The 22,925-nt window shown below is 50.8% G+C and overlaps 1 protein-coding gene across 1 annotated transcript in view; it reads right to left on the bottom strand.

The window, feature by feature from the left end:
• Positions 1-22,925, bottom strand: part of Ccdc33 (coiled-coil domain containing 33) — a 99,272-nt gene that overhangs the window by 53,279 nt on the left and 23,068 nt on the right. Inside the window, 2 exon segments of the mRNA XM_032910919.1 lie at positions 3,710-3,819; positions 8,348-8,481. Of these exon segments, the coding sequence (XP_032766810.1) occupies positions 3,710-3,819; positions 8,348-8,481 (244 nt within the window).

The following is a 22,925-nucleotide window of genomic DNA, read 5'->3' on the forward strand; positions in this document are numbered from 1 at the left end:
CAAAGGTTGGTTGGGAAGTCGATCCTCAGTATGAGCACCTGCCCACATTTCCTGCCAGCTCCCTGGGCCCTTCTTTTTGTTATACATCTCCCTTTCTCTCCTATGCTAACACATTCTTGCTTTTGCTTTTGCATAAACCAATTTCTTTCCCTGGGTGTCCCCACCCCCACCCTCTGCCAATCTATCCTGATAGCTGCTTGTCCTCCTCAAGGTTCCACAGCAGCACCCCTGGCTTCCTTCCTGTCACTGTCACTGTTGCTAAAGCCTCCTCTGTAGCACTTGTCAGAATTGTAGCTTCCAACTTAGCCCTTGCTTGTTCTCTATTTGATATAATTGGCATGGCGGACACAAGCGTCTCCTGGACGATTGCCTTCCCAGGTCTTAGCTTAGGGCCTGACACAGAGCCGACATTAGCAAGGTCTGGGGCATTGAGGAGGAAGTAGAGACTGATAAAGGGAGAGGGGTCTCTGGGCTTCTGAGTGTTAAGGGGAAGGATGGAGAAAGAGAGAGACCTGGGGACAGACTGGGAGAGACACAGTGGCCTTAGGGACAGTGGAGTTGAACTAGCCTCAAACCTTCCCAGGGGAAAAAGGCAGGAAGGGCAGGGGCCCTCAGGCACAGCCGGGGGTTTATTCCCTCTCTGGGTCTGTTGCAGCTGGGAAAACCTTGGCCAGACCCAGACCCGGATCAAGACCCCCTGTAGGCTTCAGTTTTCCATCCTGTACATTGACATTCTGGGTCTTCTGGCTCTAACCTCCAGTGCACAAAGAAGCACTGAGGTGAAGGAAGTCCTCCCCTCCCCTCATTATCCTTCCCTTCTCCTGGACCCATCTCTGATGGGCTGGCTGGTGGCTACCTCCACACCTGTGTGATCTGGTAAGTGCTTAAATCATTCTTAGTGTCTTTGGTTCTTAGTGGAGCCTCCCAGGAAGCCTCTGATGTCACTGGAGGGCTGTCAGGCACCATTGCTCACAAGAATGCCAACAGGTATGAGGGCTGAAGGTGACAGTCTAGGTGTGTCTTGAGGGGATGGATAATTTACATATGGTGTGTGCTGACTCTGGTCAGGTATGAATGAGACAGCGGTGCCAGCATCCCTGCTAGTGACAGCCTGTTGAGTAGCTGAAGCAATTTCTTTTCCAACCGTGTCCCCTCATCTATCATCAGCGAAAGTCAGCTCCTGCGGCTGTAACGGAGACCTGGTCGGGGGAAAGGTCTGTGCTGGAGTGGGGAGTGGGTGGGTGGGTGGGCTGCTGGGGGCAGGGGAGCTCAGACTCTATTAGACAAGCCAGAGACTGAGGCAGGGGCGGGGCAAGTCCACAGCTGTGCTGATGTGGCCCCTTGCTGGATGAAGCTTGGGGACAGTAAGGCCATCTTGTTTTTAGTCCTCCTTGTCCTATATGTTGGACTGACTTGTCAGTTCTAGAAGGGAACCAGATAGAAGAGAGGGAGGAGACACCTCCTGGCATCCCAGGGGCGGCTGTGGGGGAAGTGGTGATGTGGGGAGGGATCTCTGGGCTCTTATATCAGACCATTTTGTGTCTCAGTGACCCCAGATGTGACGTGGGACTAGAATGGGTACTGCTTTGCCAGGCTCATGGTGCTACATGGTGAGGGATCAAATCAGGTCTTCTGCTGAGGTAGGGAGAAAGCTTGAGTCACAGTCCTGTGGATTGCACACGGTTATTTGTGGATATGAGCCCGTTGCCTAGGGAAAGGCTCAGGGCCCGGATCCCTGGGCCATGTGTACCTCAAGCATCGATCATTCCTCCTGACGCAGTCCTTGAGCTGAAAGGTGAACGGTCACGGTACGTGGCAATGCCTGGTCTGACAGTACATGAGGGTGTATAATAGCTTTTGGGAGAACGAGTGAGTGAGTGAGGTTGCAAATACTCAAGCACTAGGGTGAGCCAAACCTCAGGAAGGGTCTGTGAGTCTTAGGCCCTAGGTTATGAGTCATTCCATCAACAGGAAAGAACAGGACTGAACACAGCTAGGGGCTGGGCCAGGGCATGGGAGATAGGCTCTTCCTTGCTCCTAGGAGCACAAAGTCCATGGGAACCTATGTTGCTTCCTAAAGGATGTGAGGAACTCAGGTGCCACTTAGCCCTTCTTCCTCCATTCAAGGGCAATGCGGGAAGGAGAGGCCAGGCCACTTTTGTCCCAATCAGGGATTGTCCTCACAAACTCGGGCTATTTTGTTGTTGACATTTTTATTCTTACTGTGTGTGGGAGGTATGCTTGTGTCATGGTGTGTGTGTGTGTGTGTGTGTGTGTGTGTGTGTGTGTGTGTGTGTGTAGGCCAGAGAACAACCTTGTGGAATCAGTACTCTATGCACATTTCAGGGATTGAATTTAGTTATCGGGTCTGCACAGCAAAGCGTTATCCATTGAGCTCTCTCACCAAGCCCACCAGCTAATTTGGGAAGGTCCCTTTGCTTTTTCCCTGCTTGATTTATTTCATAGACACCTCTCTCCACACGCTTAGGTCATGTAGAGGCAAAGGATTCTATCTGTCCCTGTAGCACCCCAGTGCTGGTACCTCCAGAGCTGTGTGGTCACAGCCAATGTAGCGGGGTAGTAAGCTGCCCTTCCGAACCACAGTGGCGTACAGGCGGGTCTTGGCAGTGGCTTCATCTTCTTTCTCATTCTGCATGGGGGGAAGGCAGGATAGGATAGAAGGTACATAGGAAGGAGAGTGTCTAAGGGGCAGAACCTGCTCATAAATCCACCCCTGTGTGGACACTTGCCTAGCATTGCTCCACTGGGACTCCAGTGGTAATTAAAGCTCATGGTCCCTGGGAGCCCTTCCAAGAAGATCATCCAATAAATCTCCCGTTTTCCATCTGAATATTTCATTGCCCTCGCAGGGACTACTGCCGGCCTGTTCTCTTGGTGAAGAAGTGATAATGAGGCCTGTGCTGTAAGTGGGCACAGGGTTAGGGGCCTGGCACATGCTCCAAGTGGCCAGATTCAGGCCTAGCTCCAGGGTCCCTTGGGGTCTTTGCTTCCCTACCTGCCCTGGTGCCCCTTGTGTAGTCCTAGAGCCCAGGGAAGATAACGATCTCTGGCACCATAGTTGAAGAATTGCTCCACAAGAAGGTTAGTGCCAGGGCCTGGGGGAGGAGTAGGGATGGGAACCACACATGCTGAGTGCTTCCCGTGTGCCAGGCACTTTAGCCAGCACCACACAGAGCCTGTCCAGAGGCGCCTTGTCCCACCTTTGCTGTGGAACAGAGGAAGGCCAGGGTAAAGTGGCTTCCTGTGGGCATACAGCTAGAAAGTGGCAGTGCTGAGACAAACCCAGACAATCTGATCTCATGGTGTGCTTGCCTTTGAAAGGGAGGGCTCTGGAATGCATGTGGAAGGGAGAGCTTCTGCTCCCCTATGGCCCAGCACACAGTAGGTGTTTAATAAGTACTTGAACAATCAGAGTGAATCTTCCTCACCAGTCAGCACTAAGGAATCCAGTCCCAGGCTGAGAGGTTGAACTTTCTAGTCCAGGTTGATGCTCAGTTGTCCCCCTGGCACGGTTCATTCTAGGGAATGTTTGCCTGCCAAGTATATATTCTACATCTCTGGCTTGGGAGGAGCATGACCTGGACCTACCCTCAATGCTATCCTCAGAGAATTGGGAGCATCAGACTACTTCCCATCAGACCCTCGCCTACCCAGCCAGAGGTTAGGCCTAGGGCTTGCTTGGGCTTACCTTTTTTAACTCAAAGTGGTATGGGTGGAAGACGCGTAGGTATTTAATGGGGATTTCATAGGACACCAGCTCCTCCTTCTTATTGCTGTCCATCACCTTGAGGGTCACATCTGGAGGGGGGGAGGAAGCTTTTCCAGTGATGTGAGACAGTGAGGGGCAAAGGGACCTTGCCGAAACCAGACAGAGAATGGAACATGCTGAGGGCTGCATGTTTCCTTGGGTAGCTATTTTGTTAGAATTGCAACACTCCTTTTTGGAGGGAGGCTCATAAAACTCAGGAAGCCCACTAAATGAAAAGGCTTAGAAAATGACAAGACTCACAAACCCCTCCCTAAGATTATAACAGCAGTCAACACCTGGCAAAAGGAGAGTCTCTGGTGGAGTTGCCTGAAACTTGGTCCAGAATCTCTACAAGGCTGCATCATTTGTGTGTTGCCACTCATGCTGAGGGTGAGCATTTCAGTGACACAGCAGCCTGTGTCACCTGTGCTCTTGTAACTGCTCTATCCAGTTTTGTCAACTTGGCACAAGCTACAGTCATCAACAGTTAGGGAACTGACTCCATCAGACAGAACTGTAGGCATGCCTCTGAGGGCAATTTTTTAATTGCTAATTGATGGGGGGAGGGGCAGCCCACTATGGGTGGTGTCATCCTTAGGCCTATACGCATGGTCTGTATGAGACAAGTAGCTGAGCAAACCAGAAAAAGCAATCCAGTAATAGAGTTCCTCCACTGATATTTGCTCTAAGCTCCTGCCAAGAGTTCCTGCCTTGGCTTCCCCAATGATGGACTGTAACCTCTAAGCCAAATAAACCCTTTCTTCCCTAAGTTGTTATTGGTCAGTGTTTTAACAGAGCATCAGAGCATCAGGGGAGAAAATTAATACAGTAAGTCCTTACCCGTGTTCCGTGAAGTAACCTTAATAAACTTACTGGTCCCTCAATAGACTTGAGAGGAATCATCAGGTTGTCATGGTACACCACCTGGGGTAAACATGTTTCCCCAGGGAAAGTCACACAACACATGTACGTGTAGGAAACACACACGTGCATACAATCCCCCAGACATTGGATTCCTATCCAGGGCGAGGCTTCATATCTTCCCTTGTCATAACACTCCCACCAGCTCCTCATGTGGGACGGGAAGGAGGGTGCCTTCATGCTTCAGGTAGGAAAACAGCCTCAGTAAAGAAAACAATTTACTCAAGCACACTCTCTAGATAAGTACCTATAAAACGTCTCCTCCATGGGGCTGAGGTCAGGAGTACTATTTGCTCTCCAGAGGACTTGGGTTCAATTCCCAGCACCACATGTCAGCTCACAACACTGGTAACTCCAGTTCTGTCCTCTTCTGGTCTCCGTGGACACTACATGCATGGGATGCACAGATGTACAGGCAGACAAAGCACCCGTACTCATAAAATAAAACCACATAACTTTAAAAAGCCTACTCCAAGTACACTGAGTTCTTTGGGGAGGTTAGATTTTATTTATTTACTTATTTTGTGGATGAGTGTTGCCTCATGTATGCATGGTCACCATGTGAGAGACTTGTGCCTGCAGAGGCCAGGAGGGGGTGTCAGGTTCCCTAGAAATGGAGTTACAGACACATGTGAGCTGCCGTGCAGATAAACTCGGAACTGAATCCAGGTCCTCTGCAATAATAAAAGAAATAGCACTGAGCTATTTCTCCGGTCTCTCTTCCAAAGACATTAAGATCAATACACCGTTTAGTGAATACTTTTACACTGTCTCATAAAATCAGGACAAAGTTTAAGGAAAAGTCAACACCCCAGAAATGATCATGGCTCCCACTGATGGGCACCTGCTGTATTCTGGGCATGGTACCCAGCTATTGTCCCTATAAATTGTTATGGCAAGCATCATCACCTCTCTCTAAAATATGATCGATGGCACTCAGAGGGGCCATAGAACTGGAGCAACGTCCTACCGCTAGGAAATAATGGGCGGCGAGGATGCTGGATTGGCCACTCTTGATGTATTTTCTTATTCTTGGAAATCTGTGATTTGAAAAGGAGGAAGAGATGTTGATGAGGAGAGAGAGGCAGAATAAAGGGGTTGGGGGAGGGAAGGTGAAGCCGGAAGGAGAAACTAAAAGAGATCCAGCGTAAAACGGGCCAGGGAGAGCAAAGAATATGCTTGAGGGGTACCCTTCCCCAAAGACATTTCAGCACCAGGAAAGGCTGCTGTCACAGCCCTGTGCACCCCTCCCACCCACAGTGCCAAGTGACTAGAGGGTGGGAAGGAAGCTATTCTTTCTTTCTCAGTCTTCTTTCCGGCTACCCAGAATACACAGAGAAGGGACAGCACTTGCCAAGAGCAGGCTACATGGGATCCATACCCGGTAGGAAAGTGGCACCAGAAAGTCTCATAGTTGACCAGGAGAAAGTATAATACCTCCGGATTTGAAGTCAGTAGGTCTGGGTTTCCCTATTAAGATGCTAATTTATTTCCTCTAGGAAGTCACTTAGCCACTTTGAGTTTCTGTATAACTTTAATACTTTAAACAACCCAAACAGAAAGACACTTACTCAATCCCTAAGATTGCAGAGGAAGGCCTGTGTGCATTTGAATGAGCGATCCCCCCGCCCCGCCCCCAGCTCTCGCCAGTCTCCCCTTGTTAACCATCTGCAGCTCTTCACACACTCACCCATCTCTGAGCAGACCTGAGAAGGTTCTGCCGGTATCCCAGTATTCCCAGCCAAGACCAGACCACGGTACCAAGGAAGCTGTAAATGTATACCCCCTTTGAACCCCCCAAACTGACTGAGATTTTGTGAGACCCTGCATCTGCCTGTTTTAGAGCAGCCTGCTTTTGTAGGAAACCAGCCCTGAGCTGTAATGGGGCAGGGGGTGGTGGTGATGGTCAGCCAGTCCTACTATGGTCTTGTCTTCATGTTCCAAACACGATTCCTCGGCTTCCTGTTTGGGCACTGAACCCTTCCTCCTTCCGCCCCTCCTTATGTGTGGTCAACATGCCATTTTGACTACCCACCCACTTTGGCCTTGACCCAGGGTCTAAAATTCCCGTTTGCTTTTTGTTAGTGTGCCCTTGAGCTACCTCCCACCCTTCCCTTGCCTCTTGGCCTGGCCCCCAATTCCCTACCCCCACTGCAATATCACCACAGCAACCAGTTCCACCTCGGTTCCAACAAGCAGCTTCAATCTGCAAAGAGGTGCCTGCCGATATACCCTGACTCATGTGTCTCCTCACCCTGCTGTCTCTCCTGTCTCTGTTAGTCCTGCCTCCTGCTACACGAAAGACCCAAGACTACTGACCTCATCGCATCCTTCCTCATTTCATCCCAGTTGTGCAGGGCAGGAGGGTCCACTCACATCACTACACACACACACACACACACACACACACACACACACACACACACACACACAGGAGAGAGAGAATATGCGCAGACAGCACATACTATACAATGACATGAATGCACATGAGTGAGCCAGCATACAGGCCCTCACAAAGGCATGGATGTATAGCACGTATCTACATCTGTGTAAACTCCCAGGGTAATTTCCCTTCTCCCATACCTTCTTTTTTTTTTTTTTTTTTTTTTTTTCGGGCTGGGGACCAACCCAGGGCCTTGTGCTTGCTAGGCAAGCGCCTACCACTGAGCTAAATCCCCAACCCCATCTCCCATACCTTCTCAAACCATCCCTACTACTTCCTTTACAGGAAGAAAACTATCCTTTTGCCTGACTAGTCCCCCCCACCCCGCGCCCCCACAACTCCCCAGGTGCTGGAGCCTACTGTGTAATCTCCTTCCCTCTCACAGTCTCCGACTGTCAGCCTTTGGCTCTGTGAAGTGAAAAAGAAGTCCTGCCTAAGCCCTAGGGGAGACCTCCAGGGGTGCAGTAACAGTCTGCCCTCTCTTCTAGAGCCACCAGCAAGAAGGGAGGACGATGCTCTGACTGGCTGAGTCAGGGACATGGCAGGGGTGGGCCCTCTGCTCTGTGCTGCAAGTGCCCGGTGCTACTGCTCCCAGGCAGGTCTGACATTTGTATAACCGGCGGTTCATACTTCAGTATGTCCAACCCAACCTCCCACAGTGAGAAACACACAGGGTACACTAGTGTGTTTGTTTGGTACCTGGTCCGAGACCCAGGGAGGACTAGCCAGGATTAAAGATCTATTCTAGCCATAGAGGCATTAATTAAACAAACCCAAATTCAGCCAGGACCTGGAGCTCCAGTGACATAACCCAGGTCTCGTGCTCTTTAAATTCCCTCAGCCTCAGTGATCTAAGTAGCACAGCTCCTCTTAGAGGTGGTAGCTCATATGATGGATACGTGGGGACGTGCTACAAAACTATAACGTGTCATTTCAGTGGGACACGGCAGTAATAACAACCATGAAAATAATCACAGCGGTCATAAAAAACGATAAACTCACATTGTCTGGAAAATTCATTTATGTGGAACAACTCATTTTTCCAGCAGGCTGGGGAGATGAGGCATGATGGGATTATGATTTTTTTTTTTAAATGCTTTTATCGCAGCCCAGGGAGGTGTTCAGCTGGTCTCCAGCTGTGTGGAGAGAACCTGCTTTTGCCTTCCTCTCTCCACTGCATCTCCCACACGCTGGTGCCCAGCCCCCAGCCTCACCTTCTCGTCCTGTGTCCTCTGCCTGGATCTCCACATTCACTGTGTCCCCCCAGATGGGGGCTCTGGTGGGTTCTGAGGTCACAGAGGTCCTTGCTTGAGGGCTGTGGCTGTTGGCTTCCTTTGATGTGGTTTTTCTGGAGAGGAGGGGGGGTTGAGTTAGAGAGTGGCTTCTTCTTGGGCTTCGCTGTGTGGACCGGGGAGACAGAACGTGGGCAACTCTCCTCACACAGACACTCATGTCATCCTGGGCTCAGTGAATGCCCAGCTCCTCCCCTCAGCTGTCCCGTTTGGTGGCCACACCATCTTCCTGGCCAGTGCTGGGGCCTTGGCTTAGGTTCAGAAGCCAGAAGCTTACAAGGAAAGCAGGACAGATGCTATACCTGTCTGTGTTTTCCTGCCCCTTGCCAAAGAGGGCTCCTGGCAGGCACCTGTATGCACAAACCCCATCTGGACCCTCCTCTCTGGGGTCTGTTCAGTGGGAGAATGCTTCTGGATGACAGTTAGCCATGTGCCACCCACCTAGCGTCTCACTCCTGGCTTTCATTCTCTAAGTGTGTGGCCCAGAGTCCCAGGCTGGCCCAGATGCTGCAGTTCTGAATCCTACAGTGGGATATACTCATTCCCCCACCTCCCATGATGCCCACTGTGTTCAGAACCTTGGACTGGACACTGGGAGCTGGGCGCAGGACAGAAAGAAAGGGCTTCCCAGCCCTTGAGCACTTAGTCTCTCAGGGGCAGGCTATGCAGGTGAGGGAGGAGCCTGGGTTTTCTGCAGCTCGGTATAGACAATAGGTGTAGAGGACGACTGTCCCTGCGATCCAGGGCTATCAGACAGCTTGATAGAAGAATTAAGACCCTTGTGTTATTTCAGGCTGGAAATGGTGTTTCTACATTGATTATAGCAGTCATGGATGAGCAGTGCCTGACCCAGCCTGCAGGAGAGGAGCCATACCATACACCCAGTGCGGGGGTGGGGGGTGCATCCCCCTCTGTCATCCCTTTGTCCTATCTCTGTGACCATGGCTGATTGAGGGGTGCCACATGAGCCTCTCCTGCCATTATATATTTCCATTCTGTTTTAATAGCCGTCCCTGCAAAGCCGTAGAGCAGAGAGCTCCCGGACTTTGCCCTCAGCCCACCATGCTGGTATAAGCTCGCGGAGACGCCTCAGCTTCCCACGCAGGTGCTCTGCACCTCTGACAGAGGCAGAGGAGACAGCAGCAGCCGGCGGTGGCCATGGAAATGTGGGAGCACTAAGGACATGCAGGCCCTCCCACATGTCACACGTCACAAACCTGCCCCCTCGCAGGCTCATCCTTGGGAGCCTCTTAGGGAGTTTTCAAATGACTCCATGTGTATAGAAAATATAAAACCGAGGATGTGGAAAGTCAGGACTAGACTGAGATGGAACCCATCACCTGTCCTTGCCAGCCTGTCTTCTCCTCCCACCTCTGTCCTTTCTCCTCCTTTCTCCAAGCTCTGGGGGTTTTGCAGGAACAAGACTGATGTTAAAAGATGTACGGAATTAGATGGAGCATTCCCTCAGGATCAGAAAGAGTTAAGTGTCCCCCAGTCTAGCCAAGAGGTGGTCAGGATAGGTGAGTGAGCTGAAGGCTGAAGGGAGGTGGGAGGAGGCCCAGGGGAGGGGGTGGGCAGGAGGAAGCTTTTAGCAGGTGGGGGAGTCTTTCAGGGTAATGGCTTTTCCTGGCACAGCTGACTGACTCCTCTGGGCCTTGTTGAGAATCTAGAACTGGAGCTGGGGGTGGGGAGAGCCTTCTGATTCCTTCCAGAATGGAAGTCAGGGACCAGTTGTCTCCTGACTCCCAGTCCCAGTTCTGCATGTGATCTTGCACCTGGCTGAGTTCTAGGTCCACAGGCTCAGAGGGAGCTCAGGCCTCCCAGCACAGCTTTGGAGCTCAGGAGTTCTAAGACCTCATCTCTTTCAGCTGTCTACAAGGATTTAGGCTCCCCTCTCCATATCTCCAACGCCCCACCCTTGCTCAACAGCCTGGCAGCTTCAGTCAGGGGCTAAAGGAACTGGTGCCTGTTTTCTCAGGCCTCAGACCTGGTTCAGTCTCAGCAGGATGGGACTGCAGTTGGGTTCAGAGGAGGGGTGCAGTTATCTTGGACCTCAAGCCGTAGGAAAATGTAATCTCCAGCAAGGCCTACACCTCCCCCAGAGTACAAGAAGAGTGTTTCTGATAAATTGCAGGTCTCTGAGCCTGTATTACCTGAGGCTCCCACCCCAGCCTCGTGAGAGGCCCAGGTCCAAGCACAGCTGTGAGTGGGAGGGAATGAGAAGCTTCTTGTCTTTTTATTTTTCTTCAAGGTCACAACTTAGGGAAAAATGCACTATCTGCTTCCCACTGCTGATGAGGGTTGGAGATGTGGACAATCAGCAGACATGGATGGAGGCTGAGGCATACACGTGCACGCGCACAACACAAACACACACATGCACACACACGCATGGATTGGCATACACATTGTTGCAGTTTGTATGCTCCACTATATACCCATTCTCTTACCTGACACTGAGACCACTGTGTGTATGTGCATGTGTGTACATGTATGTATGTATGAATATGCACATATATGTAGAGGCTAGACGTTGACTGTAGGTAACTTCTTCTATCTCCATCTTTTTTGAGACAGGATCTTTCAGAAAAGATTTGGCTAGACTAGCCAATAAGAGGTGGGCATCCTCCTGTCTCTGCATCCCCAGCACCTGGGGTGGGGTGGCGGTGGGGGTCATGGCAACATGGCTTTTTACATGGATATTGGGAACTGATCTGAACTCAGGACCTCGAGATTGCTCCACTTGCATGTTACTGGCTGAGCCATCTCTCTATGTCCCCTCGCCATCTCCATCCCTCTCCTCACTTCCCTGGCAGTCTGCTAGCCTCCCGCTGCCTCTGCTGTTCTCCAGGCCCATCTGAACCCATCTCCCCCATCTACAGAGGAGGTCTGGCTTCTCCAGAGAGTCAATCCCAGGACAGACCACCAGGAGAGCAAAGCAAAGGGAAGGACCTCATTTCAGTCTGTTCTGGTTGCTCAAGCTTTAGTAGGATGAATAGAGCCAAAGTAATGTTCCCTTCTGTTTCTACACGGGGAAGGAAGCACTCAAACAGGCTCTGAGAAAGGAAGGACAGATCTTTAGATGGGCATGTGGCAGACGAAAGGTTTTGCTACCCTTCAAAGTGGTCCACCATGATTCTATTGATGGCTCACGTGGAGAAACTAGGAAGACAGGTTTAGACTAGATGTTCTTGAGGTCAGCTTCCAGGCCCAGGAAACCCCCCACCCTGCCCCACAGCCTTCTTCAAGTCAACCTCTGAGTCAAGGTTACCAGCTTCCTCATCTTCTAGGAGGTAAGTGGCAGCCAGGCTCCCAGGCCTCAAGCCTCCTGGAAGGCACTTAGCAGCCTGAAGACCTCTCCCCAAGGTCAAGGATTGCATTCTTAACCCTGAGCTTACCTACTATGGCTAGCAAGGGAAGGTGTCTGGAGGAGGCAGGGCTCACAGAGATGTCCCCAGGAACAGCATGCTTTCCACAGGGAAGGCTGGCAGATTTGGAGGTCAGGAGTCAGCTCAGGGAAGTCACAGGGTGGGAGGCTTAGACCTCTTGAATGAGCCCTTTCTGGAATTCTCTTTATTCTAGACCCCAGATTCAGGGTCCTCTGAGGTTGCAGAGAGGAAGGGAAAACCCTGATTCCTTTGGACTTGGCTAAGCCCCATGCAACTGCTGGGCAAAATGCTGCCCCGGGGAATCCTTAAAGAGGGGGTGCTGATTTGAGGCAGGTAGAGTCCAACCCCCACTCATCCATCTCTCACTTCAGACTTAGCCTGACAGTCACACCCCTGCCTCACTCATCTCTCTTCTGGCTCCAACGCTGTCCAAGTCCTTGTGGACTCCTGGATGTCAGAGTTCGTCATTTAGAGCATAAGTGAACTGTTATCTTCTGCAAAGTTCTTATCTGAGTTTTATTGATTAATTGCAGTATTGATTAATTGCAGACTAATGAACCATCCCTAATTACTGACTACACCTGGCAAGGCCTCTGTGCTGGTTTCTAATTACACCTGGTCGGTTGTCTGTCCTGGTTAGGTTTTGTCAGTCTGACATACACTTAGACGTTCCCGAGAAGAGAGAACCTTTAAGCACCTTCCACTGTGGGCAGTGTCATCCTTTAGGCAGGGTGGGCCTGGGTTGCATAAGAAATGTCACTGAGCAAGCCTGGGAAAGCAAGCTGGTAACAAGTGTTGATTTCTGCTTCCGCATCTGCCTTGAGTTTCTGCCTTGGCTTCCCTCTTGAGAGACTGTAACCTGTAAGCTGAATTTAGTGCTTTCTTTTCCAAGCTGTCTTTGGTCATAGTGTTTATGGCAATGTGGAAGTCAGCTAGGAGAGCCTCCACTCACAGAACAGCTGGCTGGAGCCAGGAAAGTACAAGTCGAGGGCAGGAGTTCCCTGCCAACAGGAACCTAATTCTGCCTTAGCTTTGGAAACAAGAAAGGCCAGGCTTTAAAGGTCAGGCTGGGTGTGATGGTGCATCGCTGTCATTCTTGCACTTGAAAGGAGAAGATCACAAGTTCGAGGCCAGCCTGGTCTAAATAGCAAGTTTTAGGCCATCCAAGGCTTCACAGTAAGACCTCATCTTAAAAAAACTCAAACAAACAAACAAACAAGACTTTGCCCCGCCCCATTCCTTCCCACTTCAGCTATTCTTAGAGGAACCTTTCATGGGGGTGGGGACATCATCCCTTTTTGGAACTCGAAAAGTAGGGGTCTTTAAATATGGTCCATGAGGGAACTGTGGTCAACAGAGCACAATGCCTGGGGTAAATTTAGAGTCAACCCTGTATGCTGGATGCTCTCACATCCTCTTTTCTGAAAGGGACTTCCCTGTTTTCAAAAGATGGTTTTGTCTCTGAGGCTGGGGACAGCATGGGGCTGAAAGAACTGCTGTGTGGTGTACACAGCCTCAGGGACATCTGTCCTATATCATCGTTGATGGGGTTCTCCAAAGTCACCTTCTTAGGGCAGGGAGGCAACAAAATCCTGCATGGGTGAGTGACAGTCCCCATGACAAGCTGTGGGCCTGGGTGAGACAACTTTAGACGGTCTCATGACTTGAGACTCTCTCAACAGGTCAAGCACTGACTACCCACTCTTACAGCAGCCCCTGGAGGAGCCCAGGCCAGACACTGAGGTGAACTTCCCAGCTTCAGAATTCTTCCTGAATGTTCAGATTTATTGTCCCTGAGGTCTAGGATACACCCTAGTTCTGAGGTCTAGGATATCTCCTTGTCCAAGTGCTGGGGACTGCCCAGGTGTTCTCATGAGTGGAGACAGTGTCATCTTACCACCCTTCCTCCTGTGTACACTACTGACTTCAGGGGCAGGGACCTGGCTAGCCACCTCAAGTGCTCATGTCTCCTAGCCTGGACCAGAGGGTCCCAAATTAGTATGTGTGAATGGGGACACCTGATGACTGGAAAGCACATGAAGTAACTCCCTGAAGCTGTGCTGGGCATCCCTGGCTCAGATGCTGGGACCCTGCACTGTGGCAGCTTCTAGGCCCGCCCTGGAAGTAGAGGGCATGCTCAGATTCCAAGGGCTGTCCCCGTAGAATTGTCTTTAAAATTGGGGAAGCAAAACCTGGCTATGGGGGACTGGAACTCTTCAGATCCAGCTCAGATCTTGGCCTCCCCATTGTCCCAGGGCCTTATAGCTGGGTCTTGGCTCTGGTTTTACTAGATACACAGGCCGTCCTCTGAGTCCCCAGCCAGAGTTCTGAGGGTCATCTTTGGACCAAATTCCTCCAATACCTTCACAAAGCCCAAAACACTGTCTTCAGCTCTAAAGATGCTGGGAAGACCTAGCAGTCTTTCCTGAACCCTCTTAGCGCCCTTTCTGTAGAGACCGGGGAAGCAATTTTTGCTGTCTATGTTCGCTAGAGATAGACCCCACAGCTTGCTGAGGATTTCAGGCTGGTCCCGCTGAAGGCCAGAAGAGGCAGATTAGAGTTCAGGTGCATAGTTGTTGAGAAAAAGGAGGCCCCAAGAGGAGGAGAGCCTGCTCACACAGACAGAGGGACAGTGCCAGGGAAGTCACTCTCCTGGAAGAAGAGCAGCCAGCAAGGCTGGGCATAGCTTTGAGTCTGAGCTGGGCAGGGAGTAGACAGCTATGACGGACCACTGCCGATTGTAGCTGACCAGGGCTGTCTGGCCTGATGGATTTCACATAGAAATCTAGACTTCAACCCTGAGCATGGACAATACAAACCCCAGTTCCCTCAAATCAGAAATCAGTAGGCAGATGTGTGTGTGCAGGATACTCTGAGGGAGCCAGGGCTGTTGGCTTTGCCAGAGTACTCTACGGCCTATTATACATCGCACACTGATGACCCCAGGATTATGCCACAGGGCTGGCCCTGAAGGTATGGACTTTGGCATTCCTAGTGAAGCCCCCCCCCTTCTGCTGGAAGCTGTGTGGCTAGGTGGAGGATGACAGGCACAGGGAGGAGGCAAGAGCAGGTGGGGCTGAATTGGGACCCAGAGGTCCCTGCAAGTGGCCTTCTGCTGTCATTGCTGGGAACTACACCAGGAAACACTTGTTTCTGAAGCCCACAGGGGCCTAGCAGGGGCAGAGAGGGGTCACATAAAATGGAGAGGGAAACCTAGGCTCCCAGCTACCCATGGTGTCTGGGAAGCAAGAAGCCGGTCAGAGCTCCATGCACGCTCAGTGAAAAGCTGTGAGGCCAGCCTGTGCGCCATGTGCCCCGAACTGGAGAAAGAGCCCTTCCTGCCCCTGCTGCTAGCTCTCTCCCAAGCTTGCTTGCTTCTGTGGGCAGTGTTGTCTTCCAGGCTGTATCTCAGGAGATTGGTGCCCTGGAGAGAACTCATGCTGTCGGGGGCTGAAAGTTCACTTCAGACTGAGCCCTCTAGGGATATGTGCTGAGCTGATGTGGGGAACATCTGGAAAGAATGTTTGTAAGTCTGGCGGGGGTGGAAGTGTCTCAGGACAGCCCCACTTCAAGCACCGCCACCAGCTGTGTTTACAGCTCTGGGACGTAGGGAGGTTCTCACTGAGCAAAAATGTGGAGGCCCCGAGCCTCGTGAGTAAAACCATATGGAGCAGGTGTGGGCAGGAAATCAGGCGACAGGGCTGGGGCCTGACAGGATGATGGAGTCCCAGGGCCCACCCAGCATCTGCTCTGCAGCCTTGTCTCTTTCCCCAGGGACATCCTCCTGGAAGACAAGGAGCCTCGATTGCTTCTAGAGTCAGTGGTTCCCACTGTTATCTTTATCCCTTCTACTCCATGGCAGCCCATCTCCTCAGTCCAGTCCTCACTCTGTAGGGCCTCGGTCTCCCTACCTACTGCAAGGGGATAATGTCACGTCCCTCCTGGGGCCCTGCTACTATGAGTATGAGTATGGGGATCTGGTCTGCTGGTGCTTCAAACAGGATGAAGTTACACGTGGGGGCCACGTTCCTCCTGAAACTGTCCCCCAAGTATGGTCACTATTATCATTGGTTTGGCCAAGCCCCACTCCACAGTTGCTCAGGCAGGTCACCTGTGAGTCAGCCTCTACCTTCTCTGCTTAGATGTTTGCCCTCTGGGACTCCTTGACCAAAGGAGGGGCAGGGAGATAGGGCACAGGCTAGGTCTCCAGGCTGGCCACTGGGCCTCTTTGGAAGGCTGAGTTAGGGCCTTGATGCCAATGGCCGTCTTCTAAGAGGAACGAGTGCTACATAAAAGGCCGGTGCAGCTGGGAGGTTGAACCGATGTTGGATTTTGGAATCCTGTATCCTCGCTTGGGGACCTATTCACTGTGTGACTTCAAGGATCCTAGAAATGCTGAGGTTCAGGACGCCCATGTGTAAGACAGGGTCTGAACTCTATACCCACTCTCTGGGCACATTTGTCGTTTACTTCTAGTGTCCTTTCCAATTAGTAACAAGGACACAGCCACGATCAGGCTCAGTGGCTGATTACTCAGACTATTACTGTCTGGCCCTGACCTGCTTCTCACCCTCGGCTCAGCTAAGGCAGGCCTGGCTACATGACAGAGGAACCACCCAGGCTGGCTCTGTCTCCACTCATTAGCTCGGGGTAGCAGGCAGCCAAGGTAGCAGCTGCCAACACTGGCAGTCCTTCCCCAGATTTTGGCCAGGGGTCAGAATCTGTAGGCCATCTCCTAGTGCTACCCCATCCGGCCCACTGGGGTATCCCCACCTGTCAGGACCACTGCCTTCCTGGTCCCTGCTGGGCTGGGACTGACAGGTCTCTGTGTGCCAGGCTAGAAGATAGGTGCTGGACACTGGACAAGTTAGGGGAGTCCTGGGGCCTGGGCACTGACCCAGCAGACCTGGGTGTGGAGTCTGCCTTGTGTAATACAGCTAGGGTTCTAAAGAACAGAGAGCTTCCAGGCTAGAGAGCAAGCCAGACTACCAGACTTGTACCAACGTGAAGGCCAAAGCTCACATCACGTCCATGGAAAGACTGAGACCTTGAAGCTGAGGGACTGCTTGGCAATCACACCAGAAGGTCGGGGCAGTGGGCCAGATTCTGCCGCTTCCTGACCCTAGTTTGACTTCTTTCCCCTGCCCTGTGGCTTTTTTCTGCTGGGTCTCATGTGCCCAGTATGAGTGCTGGGTGAGGACTGCCAGCATTGCCCAAGGCTCTTCACATATTCCCACGTGAGGTGTTCAGGCAACTTTCCCAACATCACACAGCAAGTGAGATCAGCACCCTGTCCATCCATCCATCCATCCATCCATCCATCCATCCATCCATCCATCCATCCATCCATCCACCCATCTATCCATCCATCCATCCATCCATCCATCCATCCATCCATCCACCCACCCACCCATCCATCCATCCATCCACCCACCCACCCACCCATCCATCCATCCATCCATCCACCCATCCATCCATCCATCCATCCATCCATCCATCCATCCATCCATCCATCCATCCACCCATTACTAGCCTCCAGCCTCCTACATTCCATAGAATTGCGCAGTAGGGAAAGAACAGTGAACAAGAGACCTGACAGTTGCTCGTGGAATCACTGGGACCTGATGTACAGAGAATGAACAATTCCATGGAGACAGAGCTGTGGAAGTCTGTAGTCCAAATGCAAGGGGAAGATTTGGCCTGGGAAACCAAGGGGGCTCTTCTTGGAGGAGGTTGGAAGAGAAACACAACTGCTTGGGGTAGGAGGGAACAGAGGTTCTGAAAGACCTGAGGGATGTCCATTATGGCTGAAGCAAAGATAGAAAAGGGGGGTGGGGTGGGTGGGAGGTCATGCTGTTGAGAAGTTGGAGGGACTCGACCATGCTGGGCTTAGAGTTCTCGCTATCCTGGGAGCAGTAGGGAGACATGGGTCGCTTTGGTACTTTGGGGCCACAGTAGCAAAGGGACACCTGACTTAGGAGGAGGTTGGCAAAGGTGAAAGACTGGATATACCAAGAGCAGGTGGGCAAGCAAGACAGTGGCCTACGGGAGGTGGAGACCCGCGGTCAAATTCAAGAGATGAAGAGGGCTTTGGCTCTCTTTGACACAGATTGGCTAGGGCAGGGTGTGATTCCTGATACCAGGGTAGCAATGAGAAGACATGGAGAGTGTTAGGAATGTGTAGCCGTGGAGGGAACTGAGGCGGGCCAACATCTGATGCTGTGTCGGAGACATGAGGAGCAAAGCCAGAGAGAACGTGGGAGTAGCCAAGAGAAGCCAAGAGAAGAAAGGGCTCTAAGACAGTGAGTGGTCACCAGGGACTAGAGCTACCAGGAGACTGTTTTACACAGAGGATGTAGCCCATGAGGGACTCAGGAAAGAATTGTTGCCACAGAGTAGTGGGTGGGGTTATATGGTGGCTTGGACAGAGACGGGCAGAACCGTAAAACAAACCACTGGTCTCTCTGTAGACAGCGGTGCCTGGGCTGGTTGGGATGAGTGTCTACTGAGGGGTGAATGACCTGAATCTTCTGTGCCTCCCACCAATGAGACAAATGAAGGAGTAGTTTGGGGCTTCCTGCCCTACCTACCACCCCGGCTATAAACTTGCCTGCTGAAAAGGCAACAAAGCCAAAGAGGATAGGAGTCTGAAACAAGGGTCCCATCTGAGGTGGGCCAACATGGCCATGCAAAGCAAAGTAAGCCAAACTGGATGACTAAACTCAGGACATCAGAGCCAGGATAAAAGTGCTTACAGTGCAGAGTTACATAGGTGCGCGCGCGCGCGCGTGTGTGTGTGTGTGTGTGTGTGTGTGTGTGTGTGTTTTCTGGTCTTATTGTGTGTAATTGGAAAACAATACATGTTTGAAGTGTACCATGATTTGACACGCCTACTATGAATGAGACCAGGTAATGGGGTTAACGGGTCCACCCTTTCATGGTTATCCTTTTGTGTGTCTGTGGTGGGGATGCTTAAGGGTCACATTTCAAGTCTATAGTGTAAAATTAACTATATAGTTCCCATACTGTATAGCAGATCCCCAAGTGTATCCATGTTGTAGCTGGATGTTTGACCTCTCTGACAGACCTCTGTGATTGACATCTCCCAAATTTCTCCATCTTCAGACCCTGGTGCTGCCCTTTAACTCTTTGTTTTGTGAGTTTGACAAGATTTCTCATTAAATGAGATAATGTATTTGTCTTTATGTTCCTGGCTTATCTCACTTATCGTAGTGTCTTCCATGTTAGAGGACGTTACATATGGCACATGTGTGTGTGTGTGTGTGTGTGTGTGTGTGTATACACACATAATTTTCCTATTCATTGATGGGTAGATGTTTAAGTTTGTTCCATGTCTTCAACGCAAATGATGCTGTAACAGTGGAGAGATTCAGATCTTGCTTTACGATACTGACTTCATTTCCTTTGGCTATGTATCCAGGTGCAGGATTGGTGGATCATGTACTAACCTTATTTTAATGTTTGAGGAGCCTCCACAGTGTTTCCCACTGTATGAATTTGCATCTCTTGCAACAGTGTAGAAAGATTACCTTCCTTTCACACCCTCACCAGCACTTGCAATCAATGAATCGATCAACCAACCAATCAATCACTTGTGTGTTTATGGGGTTGAGTGGTGCATGTGCCAGGGTGCATGTGTGGAGGTCAGAAGACAACTTGTGGGACTCTGTCCTCTCCTTCCCCACGTGGGTTCCAGGGCTGAACTCAGATTGTCAGGCGTATGACCTGCACTTTTACCTTCTGGGCCATCCCAAGTGCTCCAGAGCTGGCTGCCTCTTACCTTCCTGGTGATAGCTTTCTCAACGGGTGTGGGATGGATGGCCTTCAAGATCTGATTTGCAAGTCTGTGGTAATTAGTAGTGTTGAGCACCTTTTCCTACACCAGTCTTCCACTTGCATGCCTTTTACTTTACTATGCTATTTTATATTTTATTTTACTGAGACAGTTTCATGCAGCCTGGGCTAACCTTGAATTCACTGTGCGGCCAAGGAGGACCTTGAACTTCTGATCTTCCTCAGTGGCCAAGCACTGACCTCACAGGTGTGTGCCATCAATGCTGGGTGTATGTGGTGCTGGGAATCAAAACCAGGGCTTTGTGCATGCATGCTAGGCAAGCCGTCTGACAGCTGAGCTCCAATCCTGGTCTGCTGGTGTGACTTCTTTGGGAGAGAATCTATTCAGGTTCTTCATACGTGTGCTAGAATGCATGAGTGCCTGTGTGAGTGAGCACATGGGTGTGTGTCCATACATGTGTGTCTGTGTGTGTTTCTGTGTATGTCTGCGTATGTACATGTGTGTGTGCATGTGTGTATTTATGTGATGTCTCTGTGTGTGTGTGTGCATGTGTGTGTTTATGTATATGTCTGTGTGTGTGCGTGTGTTTCTGTGTTTATGTATATGTCTGTATGTGTGTGTTTATGTATATGTCTGTGTGTATATGTGTGTCTCTTGTTTATGTATATGTCTGTGTGTATGTGTGTGTGTTTATGTGTATGTCTCTCTGTGTGCATGTGTGTGTGTCTGTGTGTGTCTCTCTGTATGTATGTGTGTGTGTGTGTGTGTTTATGTGTACGTCTGTGTGTATATGTGTATCTATGTCTGTGTGTGTTTATGTGTATGTCTATGTGTGTATATGTGTGTGTCTGTGTCTGTGTGTGTTTATGTGTATGTCTATGTGTGTATATGTGTGTGTGTCTGTGTCTGTGTGTGTTAATGTGTATGTATGTATGTGTTTTGTGTGTGTGTGTGTGTGTGTGTGTGTGTGCATGCTGTGATAGTAGTGGTGCTTGGGGATCAAACCCAGGGCTTGGTATATGTTAGGTAAGCCCTCTGCCACTAAGCTATACTCCCAGCCCCCTTCACCCATTTTGATTTTTATTTCTTTGTTTTATTTTTTTAGACAGGGTCTTACTGTGTATCCCTGGCTTGCCTGGAACTCACTTTGCAGAGCAGGCTGGCCCAAACTCTCTGAGATCTACTTGCCTCTGCCTCCCTGTAGCTGGGATTACAGTTGTGTGCCACCACAGCAGGGTCTTTTAAACACTGAGTTGATTTTCTGCCCCTGGGATTTGTAAACTCTCCACATGCTTGGGGTGTTGACTCCTCTTAGACGTGCGGTTTGCACACGTTTCAAACCATTCTGCTTCTCCGTGTCAGCGGTAGTTTTTCTCTGCTGTACGGAGCTTTTCTGCTCCTTGTCACCCACTTGTTTATTTTGCTTTTGTTGCTTATACATTTGATGTCAAATTAAAAAAAAATCACTGCCAAGACCAATGTAAGGATCCTAGGGAAACTGTTTACTCCTAGGTCTTAACAGTTTCAGACTTTACATTTGAATGTTTATAATTAAAAAGAAACATATTGAAAGATTCATGTGAGGAAAGGCTCTAGCGGACTTCTTTGTTGCTTGCTGTGTTCTGGGTCGTAATCAGGCCTGGAAAGGCATCGAATTCTTTCTAGGGTTTAGGGATCAGCTCTAGGGTCTCAGGAATTCTTGGTTCTCGCTCAGGGATTTCTACCTGGGGCTTGGGGTTCTGCACTGAAAGCCAGCTCTGGGTCCTGGCAGCTGGGCCTTCATTTCCCAGAAGCCCTCCCTTCTCCTTTTCATTTGCATCTCATTAGCACCACTTGGAGCTGCTGGCAGCTCAGCCTGGAGCTCTGGGACCAGGCTGGAGCCTGGCACAGGCCCTGCTCCCATCGTGTAGGAGGGGCAGGGATGCACGCCTCCCACTTTCTACCCTTCGCTCTGTGCCATTGGGTCAGAGGGACTAGGGTGTTCTCGGCTCTTGACACTCCTATCCAGGCTCTTGTTCCCTAAGCTCCCTTCCCTTGCGTGTTCCCATAGCAACAGGGTGATGGTGCAAGGGTCTTAGGAGCAACACAGCCACCCAGCTCTCCTCCCCTCCACAGCCAGGCTGGGTTGCTGACAAGCAGGGCTTCAATCTCCTGAGATGATCAGTGATAATTGGTTTATGGAAATAGCTAAGAACCTGAGGGATGCTCCCCAGTAGACACCAGCCTCCCGCCAAGCCAGCTTTCTGCCACCTGTCCTTCCCTGGTTCAGAAACAGAGCTGGGGGAGGGGAGGGCAAGAAGCTAGACTGGGCTGGTGAGGTTTTCCTAGGGAAAGCAAGCAAGACCTTCACCTGTTGTTGTCCAGCAGAGCCTCCAGGACCCCTTTCCCTGTGGGAGTGGAGATCTGAGTGGGCTGATTGTCATCTTAGCCTGGCTTTTGTTCCCTTGGCCCATTTGTCTGTGTGTATGTGGGGTGCATTGTTGGCGACATGGAGAATGAGAACAGAGGGAGGGCTGGCTGGCTGGCTACTATGTTGCCTCATATGCTCTTTGAGAAGAACTAAGGATCAAGAGATAGGCAGAAGACATGGTATGACAGGTCCTCTCCACCGGGATAAATGAGCATGCGCAAAGAGCAGCAGAGTTTACTGTGTTGCCGTTGCTGTAAAGGACTAAAAGCCCCAAGACGGAAATGATTAGGAAGAGGCAAGGACCCACGGGAGGGTAGCTTCGAGTAGCGAGGCCTCTTAGGGCCCCAAAAGCCAGGAAGGCAGACCCCAAGTCTTTCTGCAAAGGAGAGTGAGGACTCAAGTAGATTAAAGTAGGCAGAAGGCCAGTTTGCAGAGAAAGACCAGAAGTCCTTCCCCACCCAGGCTCACGTTTCAGAGCATTTCAGGGGGAAAGCCAGGGGTGGTCTATACTCAGTGGGATGGAAATGACCAGTTGAAGGGTAATTAGCACCTCTGAGCTTTTCTGTTTGCTTTTCTAGCCTTCACCAATTCTTCTGAGTGCTGTTTTTCTTTCTAACCTAGTTGCTCCCCCACCTGCTGGGGAAAAACTTCAAATGCCCAGGCTGGTAACATTCCCCTAGACCATAGCCATCCCACACTGAACACAGCCTAGGCACTACAAGGGCTTGCCCCTGTGAGGTCAGGCACAGCTCAGCCCTGGCATGGGTTACCACACAGCCAGGGACAAGACAGGCCTCTCGTTTGCACAGGAGCAGTTTCCAAATATTCATCAGATGGTTTCTGTTTGCAGACCCAGACCCAGTCCTACCTCAGTTTTCCCAGCTA

The sequence above is a fragment of the Rattus rattus genome, chromosome 8, assembly GCF_011064425.1.
Source record: "Rattus rattus isolate New Zealand chromosome 8, Rrattus_CSIRO_v1, whole genome shotgun sequence".
In the NCBI taxonomy this organism is placed as follows: domain Eukaryota; kingdom Metazoa; phylum Chordata; class Mammalia; order Rodentia; family Muridae; genus Rattus; species Rattus rattus.